At 50.7% G+C, this 27,297-nt stretch overlaps 1 protein-coding gene across 1 annotated transcript in view; it reads left to right on the top strand.

Moving 5' to 3' along the window:
* Nucleotides 1-27,086, top strand: part of LOC116937180 (patatin-like phospholipase domain-containing protein 4) — a 46,380-nt gene extending 19,294 nt beyond the window's left edge. Inside the window, exons 5-9 of the mRNA XM_076053661.1 lie at nucleotides 16,941-17,020; nucleotides 21,650-21,785; nucleotides 22,954-23,019; nucleotides 24,238-24,420; nucleotides 25,194-27,086. Coding sequence (XP_075909776.1) covers nucleotides 16,941-17,020; nucleotides 21,650-21,785; nucleotides 22,954-23,019; nucleotides 24,238-24,420; nucleotides 25,194-25,322 — 594 coding nt within the window. The 3' untranslated portion in view covers nucleotides 25,323-27,086. The remainder of the gene's footprint in view (nucleotides 1-16,940; nucleotides 17,021-21,649; nucleotides 21,786-22,953; nucleotides 23,020-24,237; nucleotides 24,421-25,193) is intronic.
* Nucleotides 27,087-27,297: the final 211 nt, after the last annotated feature.

Here is a 27,297-nt window from a genome sequence, read left to right as displayed (position 1 = left end):
CGCTCACCCGTACACTCACTCACTCGCTCACCCGTACACTCACTCACTCACCCGGACACTCACTCACTCACTCACCCGTACACTCACTCACCCGTACACTCACTCACCTGTACACTCACTCACCCGTACACTCACTCACTCACTCACCCGTACACTCACTCACCCGTACACTCACTCACTCACTTGTGCACTCACTCACTCACCTGTACACTCACTCACTCACCCGTACACTTACTCACCCATACACTCACTCACTTACCTGTACACTCACTCACTCGCTCACCCGTACACTCACTCACTCACCTGCACACTCACTCACCCGTACACTCACTCACTCACCCGTACACTCACTCACTCACTTGTGCACTCACTCACTCACTCACCTGTACACTCACTCACCCGTACACTCACTCACCCACCCGTACACTCACTCACCCATACACTCACTCACTTACCTGTACACTCACTCACTCGCTCACCCGTACACTCACTCACCCACCCGTACACTCACTCACCCATACACTCACTCACTTACCTGTACACTCACTCACTCGCTCACCCGTACACTCACTCACTCACCCGTACACTCACTCACTCACCCGTACACTCCCTCACTCACCCGTACACTCACTCATTCACTCGTACACTCACTCACTCACCCGTACACTCACTCACTCACCCGTACACTCACTCACTCACTCACTTGTGCACTCACTCACTCACCTGTACACTCACTCACTCACCCGTACACTCACTCACCCATACACTCACTCACTCACCTGTACATTCACTTGCTTACCCGTACACTCACTCACTCACCCGTACACTCACTCACTCACTCACCTGTACACTCCTCACTCACCCGTACACTCACTCACTCACCTGTCTACTCACTTACTCACCTGTACACTCACTCACTCACCTGTACACTCACTCACACTACACTCGCTCACCCGTACACTCACTCACTCGCTCACCCGTACACTCACTCACCCGGACACTCACTCACTCACTCACCCGTACACTCACTCACCCGTACACTCACTCACCTGTACACTCACTCACCCGTACACTCACTCACTCACTCACCCGTACACTCACTCACCCGTACACTCACTCACTCACTTGTGCACTCACTCACTCACCTGTACACTCACTCACTCACCCGTACACTTACTCACCCATACACTCACTCACTTACCTGTACACTCACTCACTCGCTCACCCGTACACTCACTCACTCACCTGTACACTCACTCACCCGTACACTCACTCACTCACCCGTACACTCACTCACTCACTTGTGCACTCACTCACTCACTCACCTGTACACTCACTCACCCGTACACTCACTCACCCACCCGTACACTCACTCACCCATACACTCACTCACTTACCTGTACACTCACTCACTCGCTCACCCGTACACTCACTCACTCACCTGTACACTCACTCACGCGTACACTCACTCACTCACCCGTACACTCACTCACTCACTCACCCGTACACTCACTCACTCACCCGTACACTCACTCACTCACCCGTACACTCCCTCACTCACCCGTACACTCACTCATTCACTCGTACACTCACTCACCCGTACACTCACTCACTCACCCGTACACTCACTCACTCACTCACTTGTGCACTCACTCACTCACCTGTACACTCACTCACTCACCCGTACACTCACTCACTCACCCGTACACTCACTCACTCACCTGTACACTCCTCACTCACCCGTACACTCACTCACTCACCTGTATACTCACTTACTCACCTGTACACTCACTCACTCACCTGTACACTCACTCACACTACACTCGCTCACCCGTACACTCACTCACTCGCTCACCCGTACACTCACTCACTCACCCGGACACTCACTCACTCACTCACCCGTACACTCACTCACCCGTACACTCACCTGTACACTCACTCACTCACCCGTACACTCACTCACTCACCCGTACACTCACTCACCCGTACACTCACTCACCTGTACACTCACTCACTCACCCGTACACTCACTCACCCATACACTCACTCACCTGTACACTCACTCACCCGTACACTCACTCACCCGTACACTCACCTGTACACTCACTCACCCGTACACTCACTCACCCGTACACTCACTCACTCGTACACTCACTCACTCGTACACTCACTCACTCAATCACCCGTACACTCACTCACGCGTACACTCACTCACCTGTACACTCACTCACTCACTCACCTGTACACTCACTCACTCACTCACCTGTACACTCACTCACTCACTCACCCGTACACTCACTCACCCGTACACTCACTCACCTGTACACTCACTCACCCGTACACTCACTCACCCGTACACTCACTCACTCACCCGTACACTCACTCACTCACCTGTACACTCACTCACCCGTACACTCACTCACCCGTACACTCACTCACTCGTACACTCACTCACTCGTACACTCACTCACTCACTCACCCGTACACTCACTCACCCGTACAGTCACTCACTCACCCGTACACTCACTCACTCACTTGTGCACTCACTCACTCACCTGTACACTCACTCACTCACCCGTACACTTACTCACCCATACACTCACTCACTTACCTGTACACTCACTCACTCGCTCACCCGTACACTCACTCACTCACCTGTACACTCACTCACCCGTACACTCACTCACTCACCCGTACACTCACTCACTCACTTGTGCACTCACTCACTCACTCACCTGTACACTCACTCACCCGTACACTCACTCACCCACCCGTACACTCACTCACCCATACACTCACTAACTTACCTGTACACTCACTCACTCGCTCACCCGTACACTCACTCACTCACCTGTACACTCACTCACTCACCCGTACACTCACTCACTCACTCACCCGTACACTCACTCACTCACCCGTACACTCACTCACTCACCCGTACACTCCCTCACTCACCCGTACACTCACTCATTCACTCGTACACTCACTCACTCACCCGTACACTCACTCACTCACCCGTACACTCACTCACTCACTCACTTGTGCACTCACTCACTCACCTGTACACTCACTCACTCACCCGTACACTCACTCACTCACCCATACACTCACTCACTCACCTGTACATTCACTTGCTTACCCGTACACTCACTCACTCACCCGTACACTCACTCACTCACTCACCTGTACACTCCTCACTCACCCGTACACTCACTCACTCACCTGTCTACTCACTTACTCACCTGTACACTCACTCACTCACCTGTACACTCACTCACACTACACTCGCTCACCCGTACACTCACTCACTCGCTCACCCGTACACTCACTCACTCACCCGGACACTCACTCACTCACTCACCCGTACACTCACTCACCCGTACACTCACTCACCTGTACACTCACTCACCCGTACACTCACTCACTCACTCACCCGTACACTCACTCACCCGTACACTCACTCACTCACTTGTGCACTCACTCACTCACCTGTACACTCACTCACTCACCCGTACACTTACTCACCCATACACTCACTCACTTACCTGTACACTCACTCACTCGCTCACCCGTACACTCACTCACTCACCTGTACACTCACTCACCCGTACACTCACTCACTCACCCGTACACTCACTCACTCACTTGTGCACTCACTCACTCACTCACCTGTACACTCACTCACCCGTACACTCACTCACCCACCCGTACACTCACTCACCCATACACTCACTCACTTACCTGTACACTCACTCACTCGCTCACCCGTACACTCACTCACTCACCTGTACACTCACTCACGCGTACACTCACTCACTCACCCGTACACTCACTCACTCACTCACCCGTACACTCACTCACTCACCCGTACACTCACTCACTCACTCACCCGTACACTCCCTCACTCACCCGTACACTCACTCATTCACTCGTACACTCACTCACTCACCCGTACACTCACTCACTCACCCGTACACTCACTCACTCACTCACTTGTGCACTCACTCACTCACCTGTACACTCACTCACTCACCCGTACACTCACTCACTCACCCGTACACTCACTCACTCACCTGTACACTCCTCACTCACCCGTACACTCACTCACTCACCTGTCTACTCACTTACTCACCTGTACACTCACTCACTCACCTGTACACTCACTCACACTGCACTCGCTCACCCGTACACTCACTCACTCGCTCACCCGTACACTCACTCACTCACCCGGACACTCACTCACTCACTCACCCGTACACTCACTCACCCGTACACTCACCTGTACACTCACTCACTCACCCGTACACTCACTCACTCACCCGTACACTCACTCACCCGTACACTCACTCACCTGTACACTCACTCACTCACCCGTACACTCACTCACCCATACACTCACTCACCTGTACACTCACTCACCCGTACACTCACTCACCCGTACACTCACCTGTACACTCACTCACCCGTACACTCACTCACCCGTACACTCACTCACTCGTACACTCACTCACTCGTACACTCACTCACTCACCCGTACACTCACTCACCCGTACACTCACTCACCCGTACACTCACTCACTCACTTATGCACTCACTCACTCACCTGTACACTCACTCACTCACCCGTACACTTACTCACCCATACACTCACTCACTTACCTGTACACTCACTCACTCGCTCACCCGTACACTCACTCACTCACCTGTACACTCACTCACCCGTACACTCACTCACTCACTCGTACACTCACTCACTCACTTGTGCACTCACTCACTCACCTGTACACTCACTCACCCGTACACTCACTCACCCACCCGTACACTCACTCACCCATACACTCACTCACTTACCTGTACACTCACTCACTCGCTCACCCGTACACTCACTCACTCACCCGTACACTCACTCACTTGTGCACTCACTCACTCACCTGTACACTCACTCATTCACCCGTACACTCACTCACTCACCCATACACTCACTCACTCACCTGTACACTCACTTGCTTACCCGTACACTCACTCACCCGTACACTCACTCACTCACCTGTACACTCCTCACTCACCCGTACACTCACTCACTCACCTGTCTACACACTTACTCACCTGTACACTCACTCACTCACTCACCTGTACACTCACTCACACTACACTCGCTCACCTGTACACTCACTCACTCGCTCACCCGTACACTCACTCACTCACTCACCCGGACACTCACTCAATCACTCACCCGTACACTCACTCACCCGTACACTCACTCACTCACTCACCCATACACTCACTCACCTGTACACTCACTCACTCACCCGTACACTCACTCACCCGTACACTCACTCACCCGTACACTCACTCACCCGTACACTCACTCACTCACCCGTACACTCACTCACCCGTACACTCACTCACTCGTACACTCACTCACTCGTACACTCACTCACTCACTCACCCGTACACTCACTCACTCACCCGTACACTCACTCACTCACCCGTACACTTACTCACCCATTCACTCACTCACTTACCTGTACACTCACTCGCTCACCCGTACACTCACTCACTCGTACACTCACTCACTCACTTGTGCACTCACTCACTCACCTGTACACTCACTCACTCACCCGTACACTCACTCACCCATACACTCACTCACTTACCTGTACACTCACTCACTCGCTCACCCGTACACTCACTCACTCACCCGTACACTCACTCACTCACTTGTGCACTCACTCACTCACTCACCTGTACACTCACTCATTCACCCGTACACTCACTCACTCACCCATACACTCACTCACTCACCTGTTCACTCACTTGCTTACCCGTACACTCACTCGCTCACCCGTACACTCACTCACACACCCGTACACTCACTCACTCACCTGTACACTCCTCACTCACCCGTACACTCACTCACTCACCTGTCTGCTCACTTACTCACCTGTACACTCACTCACTCACTCACCTGTACACTCACTCACACTACACTCGCTCACCCGTACACTCACTCACTCGCTCACCCGTACACTCACTCACTCACTCACCCGGACACTCACTCACTCACTCACCCGTACACTCACTCACCCGTACACTCACTCACTCACTCACCTATACACTCACTCACCTGTACACTCACTCACTCACCCGTACACTCACTCACTCACCCGTACACTCACTCACCCGTACACTCACTCACCTGTACACTCACTCACCCGTACACTCACTCACCCGTACACTCACTCACTCACCTGTAGACTCACTCACTCGTACACTCACTCACCCGTACACTCACTCACTCACCCGTACACTCACTCACTCACCCGTACACTCACTCACTCACTTGTGCACTCACTCACTCACCTGTACACTCACTCACTCACCCGTACACTTACTCACCCATACACTCACTCACTTACCTGTACACTCACTCGCTCACCCGTACACTCACTCACTCACCTGTACACTCACTCACCCGTACACTCACTCACTCACTTGTACACTCACTCACTCACTTGTGCACTCACTCACTCACTCACCTGTACACTCACTCACCCGTACACTCACTCACCCACCCGTACACTCACTCACCCATACACTCACTCACTTACCTGTACACTCACTCACTCGCTCACCCGTACACTCACTCACGCGTACACTCACTCACTCACCCGTACACTCACTCACTCACCCGTACACTCACTCACTCACCCGTACACTCCCTCACTCACCCGTACACTCACTCATTCACTCGTACACTCACTCACTCACCCGTACACTCACTCACTCACCCGTACACTCACTCACTCACTCACTTGTGCACTCACTCACCTGTACACTCACTCACTCACCCGTACACTCACTCACTCACCCATACACTCACTCACTCACCTGTACACTCACTTGCTTACCCGTACACTCACTCACTCACCCGTACACTCCCTCATTCACCTGTACACTCCTCACTCACCCGTACACTCACTCACTCACGTGTCTACTCACTTACTCACCTGTACACTCACTCACTCACTCACCTGTACACTCACTCACACTACACTCGCTCACCCGTACACTCACTCACTCGCTCACCCGTACACTCACTCACTCACCCGGACACTCACTCACTCACTCACCCGTACACTCACTCACCCGTACACTCACTCACTCACTCACCCGTACACTCACTCACCTGTACACTCACTCACTCACCCGTACACTCACTCACTCACCGGTACACTCACTCACCCGTACACTCACTCACTCACCTGTACACTCACTCACTCACTCACCCGTACACTCACTCACCCGTACACTCACTCACCTGTACACTCACTCACCCGTACACTCACTCACCCGTACACTCACTCACTCACCTGTACACTCACTCACTCACCCGTACACTCACTCACCCGTACACTCACTCACTCGTACACTCACTCACTCGTACACTCACTCACTCACTCACCCGTACACTCACTCACTCACTCACCCGTACACTCACTCACTCACTTGTGCACTCACTCACTCACCTGTACACTCACTCACTCACCCGTACACTTACTCACCCATACACTCACTCACTTACCTGTACACTCACTCACTCGCTCACCCATACACTCACTCACTCACCTGTACACTCACTCACCCGTACACTCACTCACTCACCCGTACACTCACTCACTCACTTGTGCACTCACTCACTCACTCACCTGTACACTCACTCACCCGTACACTCACTCACCCACCCGTACACTCACTCACCCATACACTCACTCACTTACCTGTACACTCACTCGCTCACCCGTACACTCACTCACTCACCCGTACACTCACTCACTCACTCACTTTTGCACTCACTCACTCACCTGTACACTCACTCACTCACTCACCCGTACACTCACTCACTCACTCACCCATACACTCACTCACTCACCTGTACACTCACTTGCTTACCCGTACACTCACTCACTCACCCGTACACTCACTCACTCACCTGTACACTCCTCACTCACCCGTATACTCACTCACTCACCTGTCTACTCACTTACTCACCTGTACACTCACTCACCTGTACACTCACTCACACTACACTCGCTCACCCGTACACTCACTCACTCGCTCACCCGTACACTCACTCACTCACTCACCCGGACACTCACTCACCCGTACACTCACTCACCTGTACACTCACTCACTCACTCACCCGTACACTCACTCACCTGTACACTCACTCACTCACTCACCCGTACACTCACTCACTCACCCGTACACTCACCCGTACACTCACTCACTCACCTGTACACTCACTCACTCACTCACCCGTACACTCACTCACCCGTACACTCACTCACCCGTACACTCACTCACCTGTACACTCACTCACCCGTACACTCACTCACCTGTACACTCACTCACTCACCTGTACACTCACTCACTCACCCGTACACTCACTCACCCGTACACTCACTCACTCGTACACTCACTTACTCGTACACTCACTCACTCACTCACCCGTACACTCACTCACTCACCCGTACACTCACTCACTCACCCGTACACTCACTCACTCACTTGTGCACTCACTCACTCACCTGTACACTCACTCACTCACCCGTACACTTACTCACCCATACACTCACTCACTTACCTGTACACTCACTCACTCGCTCACCCGTACACTCACTCACTCACCTGTACACTCACTCACCCGTACACTCACTCACCCGTACACTCACTCACTCACTTGTGCACTCACTCACTCACTCACCTGTACACTCACTCACCCGTACACTCACTCACCCACCCGTACACTCACTCACCCATACACTCACTCACTTACCTGTACACTCACTCACTCGCTCACCCGTACACTCACTCACTCACTCACCTGTACACTCACTCACGCGTACACTCACTCACCCGTACACTCACTCACTCACTCACCTGTACACTCACTCACTCACCCGTACACTCCCTCACTCACCCTTACACTCACTCATTCACTCGTACACTCACTCACTCACCCGTACACTCACTCACTCACCCGTACACTCACTCACTTGTGCACTCACTCACTCACCTGTACACTCACTCACTCACCCGTACACTCACTCACTCACCCATACACTCACTCACTCACTCACCTGTACACTCACTTACTTACCCGTACACTCACTCACTCACCCGTACACTCACTCACTCACCTGTACACTCCTCACTCACCCGTACACTCACTCACCTGTCTACTCACTTACTCACCTGTACACTCACTCGCTCACCCGTACACTCACTCACTCGCTCACCCGTACACTCACTCACTCACTCACCCGGACACTCACTCACTCACTCACCCGTACACTCACTCACCCGTACACTCACTCACTCACTCACCCGTACACTCACTCACTCACCTGTACACTCACTCACTCACCCGTACACTCACTCACTCACCCGTACACTCACTCACCCGTACACTCACTCACTCACCTGTACACTCACTCACTCGCTCACCCGTACACTCACTCACTCACTCACCCGTACACTCACTCACTCACCTGTACACTCCTCACTCACCCGTACACTCACTCACTCACCTGTCTACACACTTACTCACCTGTACACTCACTCACTCACTCACCTGTACACTCACTCACACTACACTCGCTCACCTGTACACTCACTCACTCGCTCACCCGTACACTCACTCACTCACTCACCCGGACACTCACTCAATCACTCACCCGTACACTCACTCACCCGTACACTCACTCACTCACTCACCCATACACTCACTCACCTGTACACTCACTCACTCACCCGTACACTCACTCACCCGTACACTCACTCACCCGTACACTCACTCACCCGTACACTCACTCACTCACCCGTACACTCACTCACCCGTACACTCACTCACTCGTACACTCACTCACTCGTACACTCACTCACTCACTCACCCGTACACTCACTCACTCACCCGTACACTCACTCACTCACCCGTACACTTACTCACCCATTCACTCACTCACTTACCTGTACACTCACTCGCTCACCCGTACACTCACTCACTCGTACACTCACTCACTCACTTGTGCACTCACTCACTCACCTGTACACTCACTCACTCACCCGTACACTCACTCACCCATACACTCACTCACTTACCTGTACACTCACTCACTCGCTCACCCGTACACTCACTCACTCACCCGTACACTCACTCACTCACTTGTGCACTCACTCACTCACCTGTACACTCACTCATTCACCCGTACACTCACTCACTCACCCATACACTCACTCACTCACCTGTTCACTCACTTGCTTACCCGTACACTCACTCGCTCACCCGTACACTCACTCACACACCCGTACACTCACTCACTCACCTGTACACTCCTCACTCACCCGTACACTCACTCACTCACCTGTCTGCTCACTTACTCACCTGTACACTCACTCACTCACTCACCTGTACACTCACTCACACTACACTCGCTCACCCGTACACTCACTCACTCGCTCACCCGTACACTCACTCACTCACTCACCCGGACACTCACTCACTCACTCACCCGTACACTCACTCACCCGTACACTCACTCACTCACTCACCTATACACTCACTCACCTGTACACTCACTCACTCACCCGTACACTCACTCACTCACCCGTACACTCACTCACCCGTACACTCACTCACCTGTACACTCACTCACCCGTACACTCACTCACCCGTACACTCACTCACTCACCTGTAGACTCACTCACTCGTACACTCACTCACCCGTACACTCACTCACTCACCCGTACACTCACTCACTCACCCGTACACTCACTCACTCACTTGTGCACTCACTCACTCACCTGTACACTCACTCACTCACCCGTACACTTACTCACCCATACACTCACTCACTTACCTGTACACTCACTCGCTCACCCGTACACTCACTCACTCACCTGTACACTCACTCACCCGTACACTCACTCACTCACTTGTACACTCACTCACTCACTTGTGCACTCACTCACTCACTCACCTGTACACTCACTCACCCGTACACTCACTCACCCACCCGTACACTCACTCACCCATACACTCACTCACTTACCTGTACACTCACTCACTCGCTCACCCGTACACTCACTCACGCGTACACTCACTCACTCACCCGTACACTCACTCACTCACCCGTACACTCACTCACTCACCCGTACACTCCCTCACTCACCCGTACACTCACTCATTCACTCGTACACTCACTCACTCACCCGTACACTCACTCACTCACCCGTACACTCACTCACTCACTCACTTGTGCACTCACTCACCTGTACACTCACTCACTCACCCGTACACTCACTCACTCACCCATACACTCACTCACTCACCTGTACACTCACTTGCTTACCCGTACACTCACTCACTCACCCGTACACTCCCTCATTCACCTGTACACTCCTCACTCACCCGTACACTCACTCACTCACGTGTCTACTCACTTACTCACCTGTACACTCACTCACTCACTCACCTGTACACTCACTCACACTACACTCGCTCACCCGTACACTCACTCACTCGCTCACCCGTACACTCACTCACTCACCCGGACACTCACTCACTCACTCACCCGTACACTCACTCACCCGTACACTCACTCACTCACTCACCCGTACACTCACTCACCTGTACACTCACTCACTCACCCGTACACTCACTCACTCACCGGTACACTCACTCACCCGTACACTCACTCACTCACCTGTACACTCACTCACTCACTCACCCGTACACTCACTCACCCGTACACTCACTCACCTGTACACTCACTCACCCGTACACTCACTCACCCGTACACTCACTCACTCACCTGTACACTCACTCACTCACCCGTACACTCACTCACCCGTACACTCACTCACTCGTACACTCACTCACTCGTACACTCACTCACTCACTCACCCGTACACTCACTCACTCACTCACCCGTACACTCACTCACTCACTTGTGCACTCACTCACTCACCTGTACACTCACTCACTCACCCGTACACTTACTCACCCATACACTCACTCACTTACCTGTACACTCACTCACTCGCTCACCCATACACTCACTCACTCACCTGTACACTCACTCACCCGTACACTCACTCACTCACCCGTACACTCACTCACTCACTCACTTGTGCACTCACTCACTCACTCACCTGTACACTCACTCACCCGTACACTCACTCACCCACCCGTACACTCACTCACCCATACACTCACTCACTTACCTGTACACTCACTCGCTCACCCGTACACTCACTCACTCACCCGTACACTCACTCACTCACTCACTTTTGCACTCACTCACTCACCTGTACACTCACTCACTCACTCACCCGTACACTCACTCACTCACTCACCCATACACTCACTCACTCACCTGTACACTCACTTGCTTACCCGTACACTCACTCACTCACCCGTACACTCACTCACTCACCTGTACACTCCTCACTCACCCGTATACTCACTCACTCACCTGTCTACTCACTTACTCACCTGTACACTCACTCACCTGTACACTCACTCACACTACACTCGCTCACCCGTACACTCACTCACTCGCTCACCCGTACACTCACTCACTCACTCACCCGGACACTCACTCACCCGTACACTCACTCACCTGTACACTCACTCACTCACTCACCCGTACACTCACTCACCTGTACACTCACTCACTCACTCACCCGTACACTCACTCACTCACCCGTACACTCACCCGTACACTCACTCACTCACCTGTACACTCACTCACTCACTCACCCGTACACTCACTCACCCGTACACTCACTCACCCGTACACTCACTCACCTGTACACTCACTCACCCGTACACTCACTCACCTGTACACTCACTCACTCACCTGTACACTCACTCACTCACCCGTACACTCACTCACCCGTACACTCACTCACTCGTACACTCACTTACTCGTACACTCACTCACTCACTCACCCGTACACTCACTCACTCACCCGTACACTCACTCACTCACCCGTACACTCACTCACCCGTACACTCACTCACCTGTACACTCACTCACCCGTACACTCACTCACCCGTACACTCACTCACTCACCTGTAGACTCACTCACTCGTACACTCACTCACCCGTACACTCACTCACTCACCCGTACACTCACTCACTCACCCGTACACTCACTCACTCACTTGTGCACTCACTCACTCACCTGTACACTCACTCACTCACCCGTACACTTACTCACCCATACACTCACTCACTTACCTGTACACTCACTCGCTCACCCGTACACTCACTCACTCACCTGTACACTCACTCACCCGTACACTCACTCACTCACTTGTACACTCACTCACTCACTTGTGCACTCACTCACTCACTCACCTGTACACTCACTCACCCGTACACTCACTCACCCACCCGTACACTCACTCACCCATACACTCACTCACTTACCTGTACACTCACTCACTCGCTCACCCGTACACTCACTCACGCGTACACTCACTCACTCACCCGTACACTCACTCACTCACCCGTACACTCACTCACTCACCCGTACACTCCCTCACTCACCCGTACACTCACTCATTCACTCGTACACTCACTCACTCACCCGTACACTCACTCACTCACCCGTACACTCACTCACTCACTCACTTGTGCACTCACTCACCTGTACACTCACTCACTCACCCGTACACTCACTCACTCACCCATACACTCACTCACTCACCTGTACACTCACTTGCTTACCCGTACACTCACTCACTCACCCGTACACTCCCTCATTCACCTGTACACTCCTCACTCACCCGTACACTCACTCACTCACGTGTCTACTCACTTACTCACCTGTACACTCACTCACTCACTCACCTGTACACTCACTCACACTACACTCGCTCACCCGTACACTCACTCACTCGCTCACCCGTACACTCACTCACTCACCCGGACACTCACTCACTCACTCACCCGTACACTCACTCACCCGTACACTCACTCACTCACTCACCCGTACACTCACTCACCTGTACACTCACTCACTCACCCGTACACTCACTCACTCACCGGTACACTCACTCACCCGTACACTCACTCACTCACCTGTACACTCACTCACTCACTCACCCGTACACTCACTCACCCGTACACTCACTCACCTGTACACTCACTCACCCGTACACTCACTCACCCGTACACTCACTCACTCACCTGTACACTCACTCACTCACCCGTACACTCACTCACCCGTACACTCACTCACTCGTACACTCACTCACTCGTACACTCACTCACTCACTCACCCGTACACTCACTCACTCACTCACCCGTACACTCACTCACTCACTTGTGCACTCACTCACTCACCTGTACACTCACTCACTCACCCGTACACTTACTCACCCATACACTCACTCACTTACCTGTACACTCACTCACTCGCTCACCCATACACTCACTCACTCACCTGTACACTCACTCACCCGTACACTCACTCACTCACCCGTACACTCACTCACTCACTCACTTGTGCACTCACTCACTCACTCACCTGTACACTCACTCACCCGTACACTCACTCACCCACCCGTACACTCACTCACCCATACACTCACTCACTTACCTGTACACTCACTCGCTCACCCGTACACTCACTCACTCACCCGTACACTCACTCACTCACTCACTTTTGCACTCACTCACTCACCTGTACACTCACTCACTCACTCACCCGTACACTCACTCACTCACTCACCCATACACTCACTCACTCACCTGTACACTCACTTGCTTACCCGTACACTCACTCACTCACCCGTACACTCACTCACTCACCTGTACACTCCTCACTCACCCGTATACTCACTCACTCACCTGTCTACTCACTTACTCACCTGTACACTCACTCACCTGTACACTCACTCACACTACACTCGCTCACCCGTACACTCACTCACTCGCTCACCCGTACACTCACTCACTCACTCACCCGGACACTCACTCACCCGTACACTCACTCACCTGTACACTCACTCACTCACTCACCCGTACACTCACTCACCTGTACACTCACTCACTCACTCACCCGTACACTCACTCACTCACCCGTACACTCACCCGTACACTCACTCACTCACCTGTACACTCACTCACTCACTCACCCGTACACTCACTCACCCGTACACTCACTCACCTGTACACTCACTCACCCGTACACTCACTCACCTGTACACTCACTCACTCACCTGTACACTCACTCACTCACCCGTACACTCACTCACCCGTACACTCACTCACTCGTACACTCACTTACTCGTACACTCACTCACTCACTCACCCGTACACTCACTCACTCACCCGTACACTCACTCACTCACCCGTACACTCACTCACTCACTTGTGCACTCACTCACTCACCTGTACACTCACTCACTCACCCGTACACTTACTCACCCATACACTCACTCACTTACCTGTACACTCACTCACTCGCTCACCCGTACACTCACTCACTCACCTGTACACTCACTCACCCGTACACTCACTCACCCGTACACTCACTCACTCACTTGTGCACTCACTCACTCACTCACCTGTACACTCACTCACCCGTACACTCACTCACCCACCCGTACACTCACTCACCCATACACTCACTCACTTACCTGTACACTCACTCACTCGCTCACCCGTACACTCACTCACTCACTCACCTGTACACTCACTCACGCGTACACTCACTCACCCGTACACTCACTCACTCACTCACCTGTACACTCACTCACTCACCCGTACACTCCCTCACTCACCCTTACACTCACTCATTCACTCGTACACTCACTCACTCACCCGTACACTCACTCACTCACCCGTACACTCACTCACTTGTGCACTCACTCACTCACCTGTACACTCACTCACTCACCCGTACACTCACTCACTCACCCATACACTCACTCACTCACTCACCTGTACACTCACTTACTTACCCGTACACTCACTCACTCACCCGTACACTCACTCACTCACCTGTACACTCCTCACTCACCCGTACACTCACTCACCTGTCTACTCACTTACTCACCTGTACACTCACTCGCTCACCCGTACACTCACTCACTCGCTCACCCGTACACTCACTCACTCACTCACCCGGACACTCACTCACTCACTCACCCGTACACTCACTCACCCGTACACTCACTCACTCACTCACCCGTACACTCACTCACTCACCTGTACACTCACTCACTCACCCGTACACTCACTCACTCACCCGTACACTCACTCACCCGTACACTCACTCACTCACCTGTACACTCACTCACTCACTCACGTGTACACTCACTCACCCGTACACTCACTCACTCACCTGTACACTCACTCACTCACTCACCCATACACTCCCTCACTCACCCGTACACTCACTCACTCACTCACTTGTGCACTCACTCACTCACCTTTACACTCACTCACACATAGACTCACTCGCCTGTACACTCACTCACCTGTACACTCACTCACTCACCTGTACACTCACTCACCTGTACACTCACTCACCTGTACACTCACTCACTCGCCTGTACGCTCACTCGCCTGTACGCTCACTCGCCTGTACACTCACTCGCCTGTACACTCACTCACTCGCCTGTACACTCACTCACCTCTTCACTCACTCACTCACCTGTACACTCACTCACTCGCCTGTACACTCACCCGTACACTCACTCACTCACTCAGCTGTACACTCACTCACTCACCTGTACACTCACTCACTCACCTGTACACTCACTCACTTGCCTGTACACTCACCCGTACACTCACTCACCCTGGATCAATGGCTACACAGTGGGGGATCTTTGTCTTTGTTCCTTTTGTGTGTTCCAGGAAATGTCGTCGATGGTGAGTTCGTACGCAGCGCAAGGACACGGAGTGACCCTGAGTTTCAGACTCATTCCCAAGCTGAGGTATGTGAGAACAAGCAAAGACAAAGATTCCCTATGTAGCCTTGACAGACTAATAATAATAGGGGTTTTCACTTTTTTTCTGGCAACAAAACTGAAACCTTTTTACTAGGATTCATGATTACTGCATTAACCACAATACCTGCAGTCAAAATGCAAACAAAAAAACATACTATGATAATATATGCATTGTCCTTGAACATGATTGGTCCACACCAAGGGACGGCTTTCTTTTGAGCCTCGACCCAATTGGTGCTCGACCAGATGACGCCAAAAGGCGTCACACAGCTCAAAGACAATGCCGCTATCAAAGTAATGAGGGCTCGGGGTGAGCATCTACATCAGTAGACCTTTGCCAGTACCAAAATGTAATAATAGGGTTTGTCCCCTTTTTTTCTGGCAACAAAACTGAAACCTTTTAACAAGGATTCAAGTTACTGCATTAACCATAATACCTGCAGTCATCTGGTCGAGCACCAATTGGGTCGAGGCTCAAAAGAAAGCCGTCCCTTGGTGTGGACCAATCAGTTTCAAGGACAATGCATATATTATCATAGTAGGTTTTTTTGTTTGCATTTTGACTGCAGGTATTGTGGTTAATGCAGTAATCATGAATCCTTGTAAAAAGGTTTCAGTTTTGTTGCCAGAAAAAAAGGGGGAAAACCCTATTGTTATGTTTTGGTACTGGCAAAAGGAGGTCTAATGATGATGATGCTCACCCCGAGCCCTCATTACTTTGCTAGTGGCATTGTCTTTGAGCTGTGTGACGCCTTTTGGCGTCATCTGGTCGAGCACCAATTGGGTCGAAGCTCAAAAGAAAGCCGTCCCTTGGTGTGGACCAATCAGTTTCAGGGACAATGCATCAAATATCATAGTGTAGTGGAGTAGATAATGCGCATAGGAATTGGCCATGTACAGTACATACAGACAGACAAGGAGAACGGGTCACACGAGGTCGAACAGGTGGTCGAGTCGCGAGTGCTGTAAACAAACCCAAGTAATTAAGGGAGTCGTGGCACGAGGGCTGTGATTGGTCTAGAGGCTGTTAGCGTTAAGTGGTGGCGTCGGAATGTCTGATGAGGGGGACAGGTGCGGGCTGGCGGGAAACGACCAGCGAGCCACGTGGCAATTAATTAAGGCTAATGCGAGAGGGGATAAAACGCGAGGTGGTTTGAACGGAGGGGAGTTGCTGTTGGTGGTTGCTGTTGGAGAGTTGCTGCTGGGAAGTTGTTGCTGGGCAGTTGTTGGCGAGAGGTGAAGAGATACGGAGAAGACAGCTGGAAATGTTAGGGAAGAATAGATAGAGAGCCGGACCCCAAAGACAGTAAATAGCGATAGGGAGAGTCAGCGTTAGCGGAGATAGAGTCGCTGTGTGTGAATAGATGGAAGTCACTGCGTGTGAAGAGATAGCGGCGATACTTTGTGTGAGGAGATAGAAGACGAACCACTGTGTGTGGAAGGGAAGACACTGTGTGTGAAGAGATAGATAGAGTTGCTGTGTGTGAATAGACAGATAGAGTCACTGTGTGTGAATAGACAGACAGGACACTGTGTGTGAAGAGATAGGCGAAGAAACACTGTGTGTGGAAGGGGATGCACGGACGATGCTGAAGTAAATCGGAGTGTCCGAGTTGGCGGAGCACGGAGAGAATTACTGTGTGTATGGAACGATGGAATAAAAGTGACGGCGGAAAAAGAGACGGTTGTCGTACGAGTGAATTCACGGCACTACAATAGTATGTTTTTTGTTTGCATTTTGACTGCAGGTATTGTGGTTAATGTAGTAACATGAATCCTCGTAAAAAGGTTTCAGTTATGTTGCCAGAAAAAAGGGGAAAAACCCTATTATTACATTTTGGTACTGGCAAAGGAGGTCTAATGATGTAGATCCTTGACAGACTGTTGGGGCAAGTGCTGTTAGCGAGTAGCACATAGGAAGGCCGATACGGCACACCAGTGTTGATGTTTACGACACACCGCCACTCCTAGGTACTCATTTTAGGCTGAGTCGACCTAGGGGATAAGGTCCAGGACCGGTTCAGATAATCGTCACTGGTGTTGGTGGCTGTGAGCGGGAATCAAAGTTGTGTCGCCGGGTTTCTGGTAGTGCAACGCGCTCCACTGGACACACACAGACATGCACACACACACACGGAGACACGCACAGATACACACACAACAACAACAACAACCACCATTCCCACTAAGTGGCGGTGACGTCACCACGGCGCTTGTGCCAGGCGATGTGCACGTTGAGGCCACGTAAAGTTTCGAACGCCCGCTGGCTTGAGGTGACGGGGCAGACCCAGCAGGTGCCACGGGTCGACTGACTGTGCCAGCTTGCTGTGTTTCAGCCGCCCGGCACTCAGCTCCAAATCCTCTTGTACCACCACATCACTCCATCTCTTCTCTAGCCCGTGCTGCGCCCGTTTAGCCCCCCTCTATCTGGCGGAACAAAAGCTGTTTAAGCATGTGGTGGCTGGGCATGTGGGCTACATGACCCAGCCAACGCAGCCTTGCCTGCCGGAGCAGCTCACCGATGGGACCTTGCCCAGATCTTTCAAGGATTTGTGGGCTCCTCACACAATCCAGCCTCGTTAAACCCAGGCAGGCCAGCCTAAACATTTCTAACAGTCGATGTTCCATTAGGGGGGGTCCACGTTTCGCAAGCGTAGAGAAGGGAGGGCATGACTGTGGTTGAGAAGACCTGAAGCTTCGCGTGGAGTGACAGACCAGGTAGCTTCCACACAGCGTTACGCAACCGATGAAAAGATTCCGCTCGACTGATTCGGAGTAAGACCTCTGCTGTTAAACCGGAGCCAGTCATGAGCACACTGCCCAGGTTTGGGAAACTCTCCACGCTCTCCACAACTGCCCCATCACCAATTGGGAGTTGTGGGGGTGGAGTGTCCCGTGGTACAAAATACCCAGGCAGGTACTTAGTTTTGGTGGGGCTGATGGTAAGGCCCCACCTCTTAGTGGCAAGCTCCAGGTTCAGCAGCATCGCCTCTAACTCCTCTGAGTGAACAGCAATTACCAGATTATCAGCATACATAACATGGTTCACCAATAGGGAGCAATGCCTTGACCGCACTCGGGCATCGATCAGCCTCCCATTTTATCTGTACCAGATGGAAATTCCTCCTATACAGCCATGGAAAGCTTCACGAACTATGTGGTTGAAATAGATGATACTTAATTTGGGAGCCAGAGGACATCCCTGTCGCACCCTAAGATGAACATGGAATGGCTCTGACTCCCGGCCACGTAGTTTTACCCGGGCCCGCTCGCCATCATGAAGGTCCTTAATTATTGTGAGCAGAGAGTCAGGGACGAAAGCACAAAGAACAACCCAAAGCCCAGGCCTACTGTTAGTATCATTGGCCTTGATCAGGTCAATAAAGCAGAGATGTAGGTCTTGTTGGAATTCCCTACACCTCTGCTGTAGCAGACGGACAGAAAATATGGCATCTGTGCAGGACCGCCTTTTCCTGAAACCGCATTGGTGCTCCGCAAGCCTCTCCTCAGCGTTCCTGGCAAGGCGATGTTGAATAACTCTTGACAGGAATTTTTCTGGCACACTGAGGAGTGAGATGCCCCTGTAGTTGTTAAAGAGGGGTACCACCCGATTGTTATTATGATGTCATGTAGGACAGTCTGCGCAGAAACGCCACCCTCCCTCAGCATTTCGCCTGGGAGATCATCTCTACCTGGTGCTTTTTCTGGCATCAGACTGGATCGCCTTCTATACTTCCTAAAGAGATGGCACCTCAGCCAGCCACTCACAGGGGGCGACTACTTCAATATTTGACGCACTGCAGCCTCAGCAGGGTCATTTCCACTTTGCTCAAATGATGTTTTCCAGGCTGAGGGATTTCCCCTCCCCCAAAACCTCAGAAATGCTCAGAAAATTTGCAAACCTGTTCCTGGGGGTAGGAAATTAGATCACCGTTCTTTCCCCTAATAGTGGTGATAGGTGTGGCGCTTCAAGTTATTGTTTTGATGGAGTTACAGAGTGATTTGTGATCACGAGCTACTGAGGCAGACTCCATCTCCTCAGGAACCGCGACCACCTCCCATCCTTCCAGCGCCTCACGGCTCTCCGAACCTCCAAGCGAAGGCTGCAGTAAGCCACATTCTCTCACGTGGGATGCTGTAGACGGTGAGAGTGGTTCTGTGGCTTTTCCTCAGCCAGCCTGAACACCTCCTCTGTCAGCCATGGGTCTCTGAGGAGGTCTGGACCGCGTACCCATAGCAGCCATTGCAGCTGCATGAGCCACAGTCCTAAACCTCGCCCATTTCCCCTGGGCATCAGGAGGAGCGGGGGGGACGTTGTAACGGCGTGCGTGTTCCGCGTTATAACGGTGTGCTCTTTCCGCGTTATAGGAGTGTGCGTGCTGTCACGTTGGGCGCGTTACACATTATAACGGTGCGGGTGTTCCGCGTTATAACAGCAGCACGTTCCTCGTCGTGCCAAAAGTGTCTCCTAATGGAAGAACGGCGCGATATCGTGAAGACGCATTGGGAACACACATGCCTCACACCTAGAAGCCAACCGTGCTCATTGGAGGTGCGGTTATTATTATTATCATTACTACATGGTGGGGGGTTATCCGTATTTGTTCCTTACAGAGAGATTCTGCAGCAGATTCTACCACTGGACTCTCACACCCAGGCCTCCGGTCGTCTCTTTGTATCAGTGACTCGACTTCCTGATGGACAGAACCGCATCATATCGGACTTTAGCACGAGAGAGGAGCTCATACAGGTACATAAGTGTGTACCTGTGTGCTGGAACCTCTTTCGCACCACCGTACACAGCCAACCGTACTAATCGGAGGTGCAGGATGATGATGGTGATGTACGTATGTTGGAACTTCTTTTGCACCATCATACATAGCCAACCGTACTAATCGGCGGTGCAGGATGATGATGGTGATGTACGTATGTTGGAACTTCTTTCGCACCATACGTACCCAACCGTGCTTATCAGAGGTGCAGGGGGGAAGGACAACAAACTAAACACAAATAGCGGTTTTTAAGAAATTCGTTTTCAATCTAGAAAATGTAAAAGTGCGTAGTGTAGCTCCAGTGGCTTCCTAATATCGGAAGGAAGAGCATTCCAGAAGGCCGCAGTAGCGCATCCGAAAGCGCCACACCATGTATTCTGGTTCAGCTATGATAAGCAAACATCATCATCATGACCATCAGCTGCAGCAACTACTATAAAAACTATGATTTTATTTGTTTTATTCTACCAGGTGTAAGGCCCACTGAGCTACTGTATGTAGCTCATGTTCAGAACCTACCTGGCCATAACTGATAGCCCAACGAAAATGGCTTTTCATCATCACGTGGAAATGCATAGCAGCCAAACACTCGAAACTTAAATGCGTGACATCGATTTTAAATGTGGAGGGAAAAACCGGAGGACCCGGAGAAAAATCCACGCAACCACATGTCAACTCCAAATATACAGCAAGCATCAAGGTCGGGATTTAACCATGCCCTCCTGCATACCAGGCGAGGAAGTTAACATTTCCTAGCCACCGTGATGATGATGAGAGAGAGAGAGACACGCAAACTCCCAATATACAACAGGCGTCAGGGCCGGGATGGAACCCACCACCTCCTCCATACCAGGCGAGGTAGTTAACATCCCCTAGCCACTACTTTATAAAACAAGTTGATTTTTGTTTTGCACAAGTACGTAAATTCCTAATGAGGCCCAGTGTGGCTAGGCTAGGCTAGGCCCCACTGGTGAAAAAGAAAAATAGATAAAACAACTTATATCCGCACTTTTTCTTTGCTAGCTTAAGGTGTACAAAATGCACATTGCCGATTTGCGTATATTGTCAATTTAAAGTTCATTTGTCACGCTCGTTAAATGCTCGCCTATCACCACTGCATCTGCATCTGCCCTCCTCCTCCTCCAGGTTCTGCTGGCAAGCTGCCTCTTTCCGTTTTATTCTGGAATCTCTGGGATATGCTACAGAGGAGAGGTAAATGTGATTTCGTTTCTTCCTCGCCCTCTCCCTTGCCCACCGAACACCCCCGAGACATATTGCCGCTGTGATTTTCCACTCAAGACAGTCCAAACATATTAATTGCTAGCTTGGAAAAAAACGGCCACCTGCTCTTTAAAAGTCTTTCTTAAAAAAAAAACAGATTCACCTGCGTGCCTTTAAAAGACACGTTTGAAATGTGTTTAAACTCTGGACGGATCGTCAGGACATGGCCCTTAAATAATAAAATAATAATCTTACCAGATCAAATCAATCAAGTCTTTATTTCTAGAGCACTATTTCGGGCAAAGGATGCCATTCAACGTGCTGTACAGATAAAAAACATTGTTAATAGACTAAATCACAAGAAGAATAAAAGCAAATTCCATACAAAACTAAATTGCATTATAATGAATTACTTTCGAATGCATATATATATATAAAAATAACACTATAAAAGTTTAAAGCAAGTAACAAAAACAGGTGAGTTTTTAGATTTAACGTCATACTGCTTAATGATTGTGACAATGATTTTGCTGGAGAGCTATGGAAAGAAGTGGGTTCGGAGTAACACGCATAGTTTGAGGAATTAAAATAATAAGAGCGGGGAACAGAGGGTCACTGACTTTGGCGTCAAAGCAAAATAAATCGAGTGGGAATGGGAAATGGGCAGGATGCGTCGCGGTGGCGAGATGTTACCCACCTCGCCTGCTCTACAAGGAGGTGGTGGGTTTTGTTATTGATTGTTGTTTTAACCTGCTGACCTGCCCCTGCTGGACGGCTGTGAAAGAGAGCTTCATAGCGCGTCGGATTCCTCCAGTATAAATAAAGATTCTGATTCGGAAAATTACATGTAATTAACGAAAATGAAGCTAGTTTAATTTTACCAGGTAACAGCCACTGAGCTATGTGGCTCTTTTTCAGAAGTGACCTGGCCACAAATGATAGCTAAACAAAGCGGCTTATCTCGTGGAAATTGATAATCACAGCCAAATAATCAAAACACACATTTCTAGTAAATATGGAGGGGAAAAAGCCGAAGGATCTGGAGAAAATCCACGTGGCCATGGCGAGAGAGACACCGCAAACTCCAAATGTACAACAGGCATCGTCAGGGCCATAGATCAAACCCCAGACCTCCTACATACCAGGCGAGGGAGATAACATCTCGCGACCCGTTTCTTCCAACCACTGCTGTTGCCGTCACCTTCCCAGATGTACTGCGACGGAGGGTTCACCGACAATCAACCCTTCCCCAAGCTGGCCCAGTCCTGCGGAGTCTCCGCCTCGCAAGGCCTCATCAGCGTGTCGCCCTTCGAGGGCACGCAGGCCATCTGTCCGCGCGGCATCTGCCCGACAAACGGGCGCATTCTGCGGTACGCCGGCCTCGATTTCAAGGTGAATATCAGTCACGAGTTATAACTCGTCCGTATCTGTATGGGACCTGTTGTTTTTTCTAAGTATCAAAATGATGGGAACAATAATAATAATAAGATCTTAAGATCTGTTTTATTGCCAGAAAGGGTGAAGCCTATTCTTATACTCATCCACGTTTGTTTTTGGGCTACCACGTAAGGTTAGGGGTGCCGCATGTGGCGAGATGTTAACTACCTCGCCTGGTATACAGGAGGTCGTGGGTTTGATCCCGATCCCGACCCTGACGACACCTGTTGTATATTTGGAGTCTGCGTGTTTCTCTCTCTCCCCGTGGTCGCGTTGATTTGTCTCCGGGCCCTCAGTTTTTTTTCCCCTCCAGATTTAGAATCGACGCTACACCTTTAGAGTTATCCGGCTGCTGCTAGACATTTCCACGTCATGACGACGATAAGCCGCCCACTTAATTTAGCTATCATGTGTGATAGTAAGGGTCGCTTCTGAAAAGGCCCTCAGTGTGGGCCTTTCCTGGTAAAATGAAAAAAAAATAATAGTTACAATGGATATCCATTACCAGTTGCGTTTGAAAATGTGTCGCGTGATGAAAAAGAGTTGCTACAAATCGTCGGGCAGATCGCTAGAGAGCAAGAGTCTGCCTATACTGTGAGCAACTGGTTGCAGAGACGTCCGTGTACTTCAGTTGCACACAACCGATTGCGGGAACTGATCGCTCAGGTGGTGGTCCGATTGAATCTTGCATTGTTTGATTTTTTGTTGCTGCGTGACTGCGAATACAGATGGGAATGGCCAACCTGCAGCGCCTTTGGTACGCGCTCTTTCCCCCGTCGTGCGAGAAGCTGGAGCTCTACTTCGAGGATGGCTATAGAGACGCGATGGACTTTCTGGAGCAGATCAAGGCTCACTGACACAACGGCTTCACCGTGTTAGTGTGCAGCGATATAATAAATGTAGATATAGTACATTTTTGTTAATATGCTAATTGTTTTTTTACCCTATTATCTGGCAATAAAACTGACACCTTTTTTTTACAAAGAGTCATGTTTGCATTGACCACAATACCTGCGGTCGGAATGCAAACAAAACACATAACTCTGATAATGTATGCACTGTCCTCTAAGGAAAGCTGTCTCGGGTGTGGACCAATCAATTTTTTAAACCTATCTACGTGACTTTACCGAAAGACCCAAAGAATATGAATACCTGCAGTCACGAAAGCTTTAAGTCAAGATTTATATGACTACATTAACCCCCCCCCCCCCTCTGGTCTTCGCATCTGATTGGCTCACAAGTAATGACATCACATGAATCCCCTCTCTTTTTAAGATTGAACTAGGAAGAGGATTTCTCCACAATTCTCTGGCTGTCACCTGATGAGGCTGCTTGTCGTTACTGGTGAAATGTCGTACTCAAATTGCAAAAGTTCTGGGTTTACTCTCCAACACACCGGTGTGCTGTACTAATAACGAATTGCCATGTTTTTTAAAGTGACAAACCTTACTAATTGGCTGTGTCGAGTGGTGGCGGGTTTAGCGGCATTTATATTTGCACGTTATAACCCAAAATAACCTTTTACAAATAATATAGGTTGCGAAAGCATACGTGTCAAACTGTGGTTGGTTGTTTAAATTAACCACACGTGCACTTTTAGTCTCCCCTTTGCCTTGTTGCGTCATTGCATGACACAGTGACATCGCGGATGTCACTGTGTAGTGCCGGGCCTAGAGAGGCACGGCGTGCGGTGTATTGACATCGCGGGCATCACTAGAATGTGGGTGCAGTACCGGCCCTAGAGGGGCTCGGTGAGAACGTTGATCGATAGCGCTGGATGGCACCACGCTTGGCGTGCAGTGCCGACCCCTACAGGATAGGGTGTGAGAGTGCCGCCATGGGAATGGGGTTACTGTAGGCCGTGGCACACTGGTTGACCCCAGAGGACACTTGACCGGTTGAGTCTACACAGGGGCCCCAAGTGGGGGCTAGCGGTGGTCACGTGTCAGGGTCGAGATCCTGCTGGAGGATTCTAGAAGAAGGTCGTGGCCAAGGCCGGAGCCAGTCACTCCACAGAGGATATAAGCCGGGTCCCCCAGAGGGACTGGCTGCTGTTGTTCATCTTGAAGAAATCTACGTTCTACGTCCTACAGAGTCTCCAACACGTGGACCTGGACCCAACCTGTGGTCCCGTCCATTGTAGCTAGTTACTGTGTAATTAGTGCAGTTAGCCTGGTGGTCACCAGTTCCATTTCCATTTATTTGGTATAGCCCTGTGAGCCATTCGGCTCTTGAATCAGGTGCAATCGCAACAAACAAAAAACAAAAACACGAACAAGAAAACATCTTAAAGTGACTGTGTGACTGTGCAAACAGAAAATCCAGGAAAAAAACATCAAAATATTCCTGAAAAAGCACCGTACACCAACGCTGTGTGCAAAAATCGCAGTGGGATGCAAGTCAAACAACAACAACCACAAGACAACTTAGATTAAGGCCATCAGTCTAACTCCGTACTACAACAAACAAAAACATGGCCAAACCAAAAAAACGTTTTCGAAATCACCAAAATAAAGCCATAAATGCAATGTAACAGTGATCATAGGGACCACCATAGGTTGTTCTTCTGTTAAGGGGCAGTTACCCCGTGTGTTGGTATCAATAAATGTGTTGCCTCCAAAGAGACCGTCTGCTGTGACTCAGTTGAACTCACTACACATTTACTCAATTTACTCATGGTGACAAGACAAGATAACCAAAATGTATGTATGTTCAACGTCTTTTACACGACCATACATAGCCATACACGGAGGAAGGACAACAAACTAAACACAATAAAACTGTTTTAAAAACACGAGTTTGTCAATCTGGATGATTATTTAAAGGTGCATA

Source organism: Petromyzon marinus, chromosome 62 (genome assembly GCF_048934315.1).
Source record: "Petromyzon marinus isolate PM22_M1 ecotype Great Lakes invasive population chromosome 62, UKy_Petmar_22M1.pri1.0, whole genome shotgun sequence".
Taxonomy (NCBI): Eukaryota; Metazoa; Chordata; class Hyperoartia; order Petromyzontiformes; family Petromyzontidae; genus Petromyzon; species Petromyzon marinus.
This window is presented reverse-complemented; position numbering and strand designations above follow the sequence as displayed.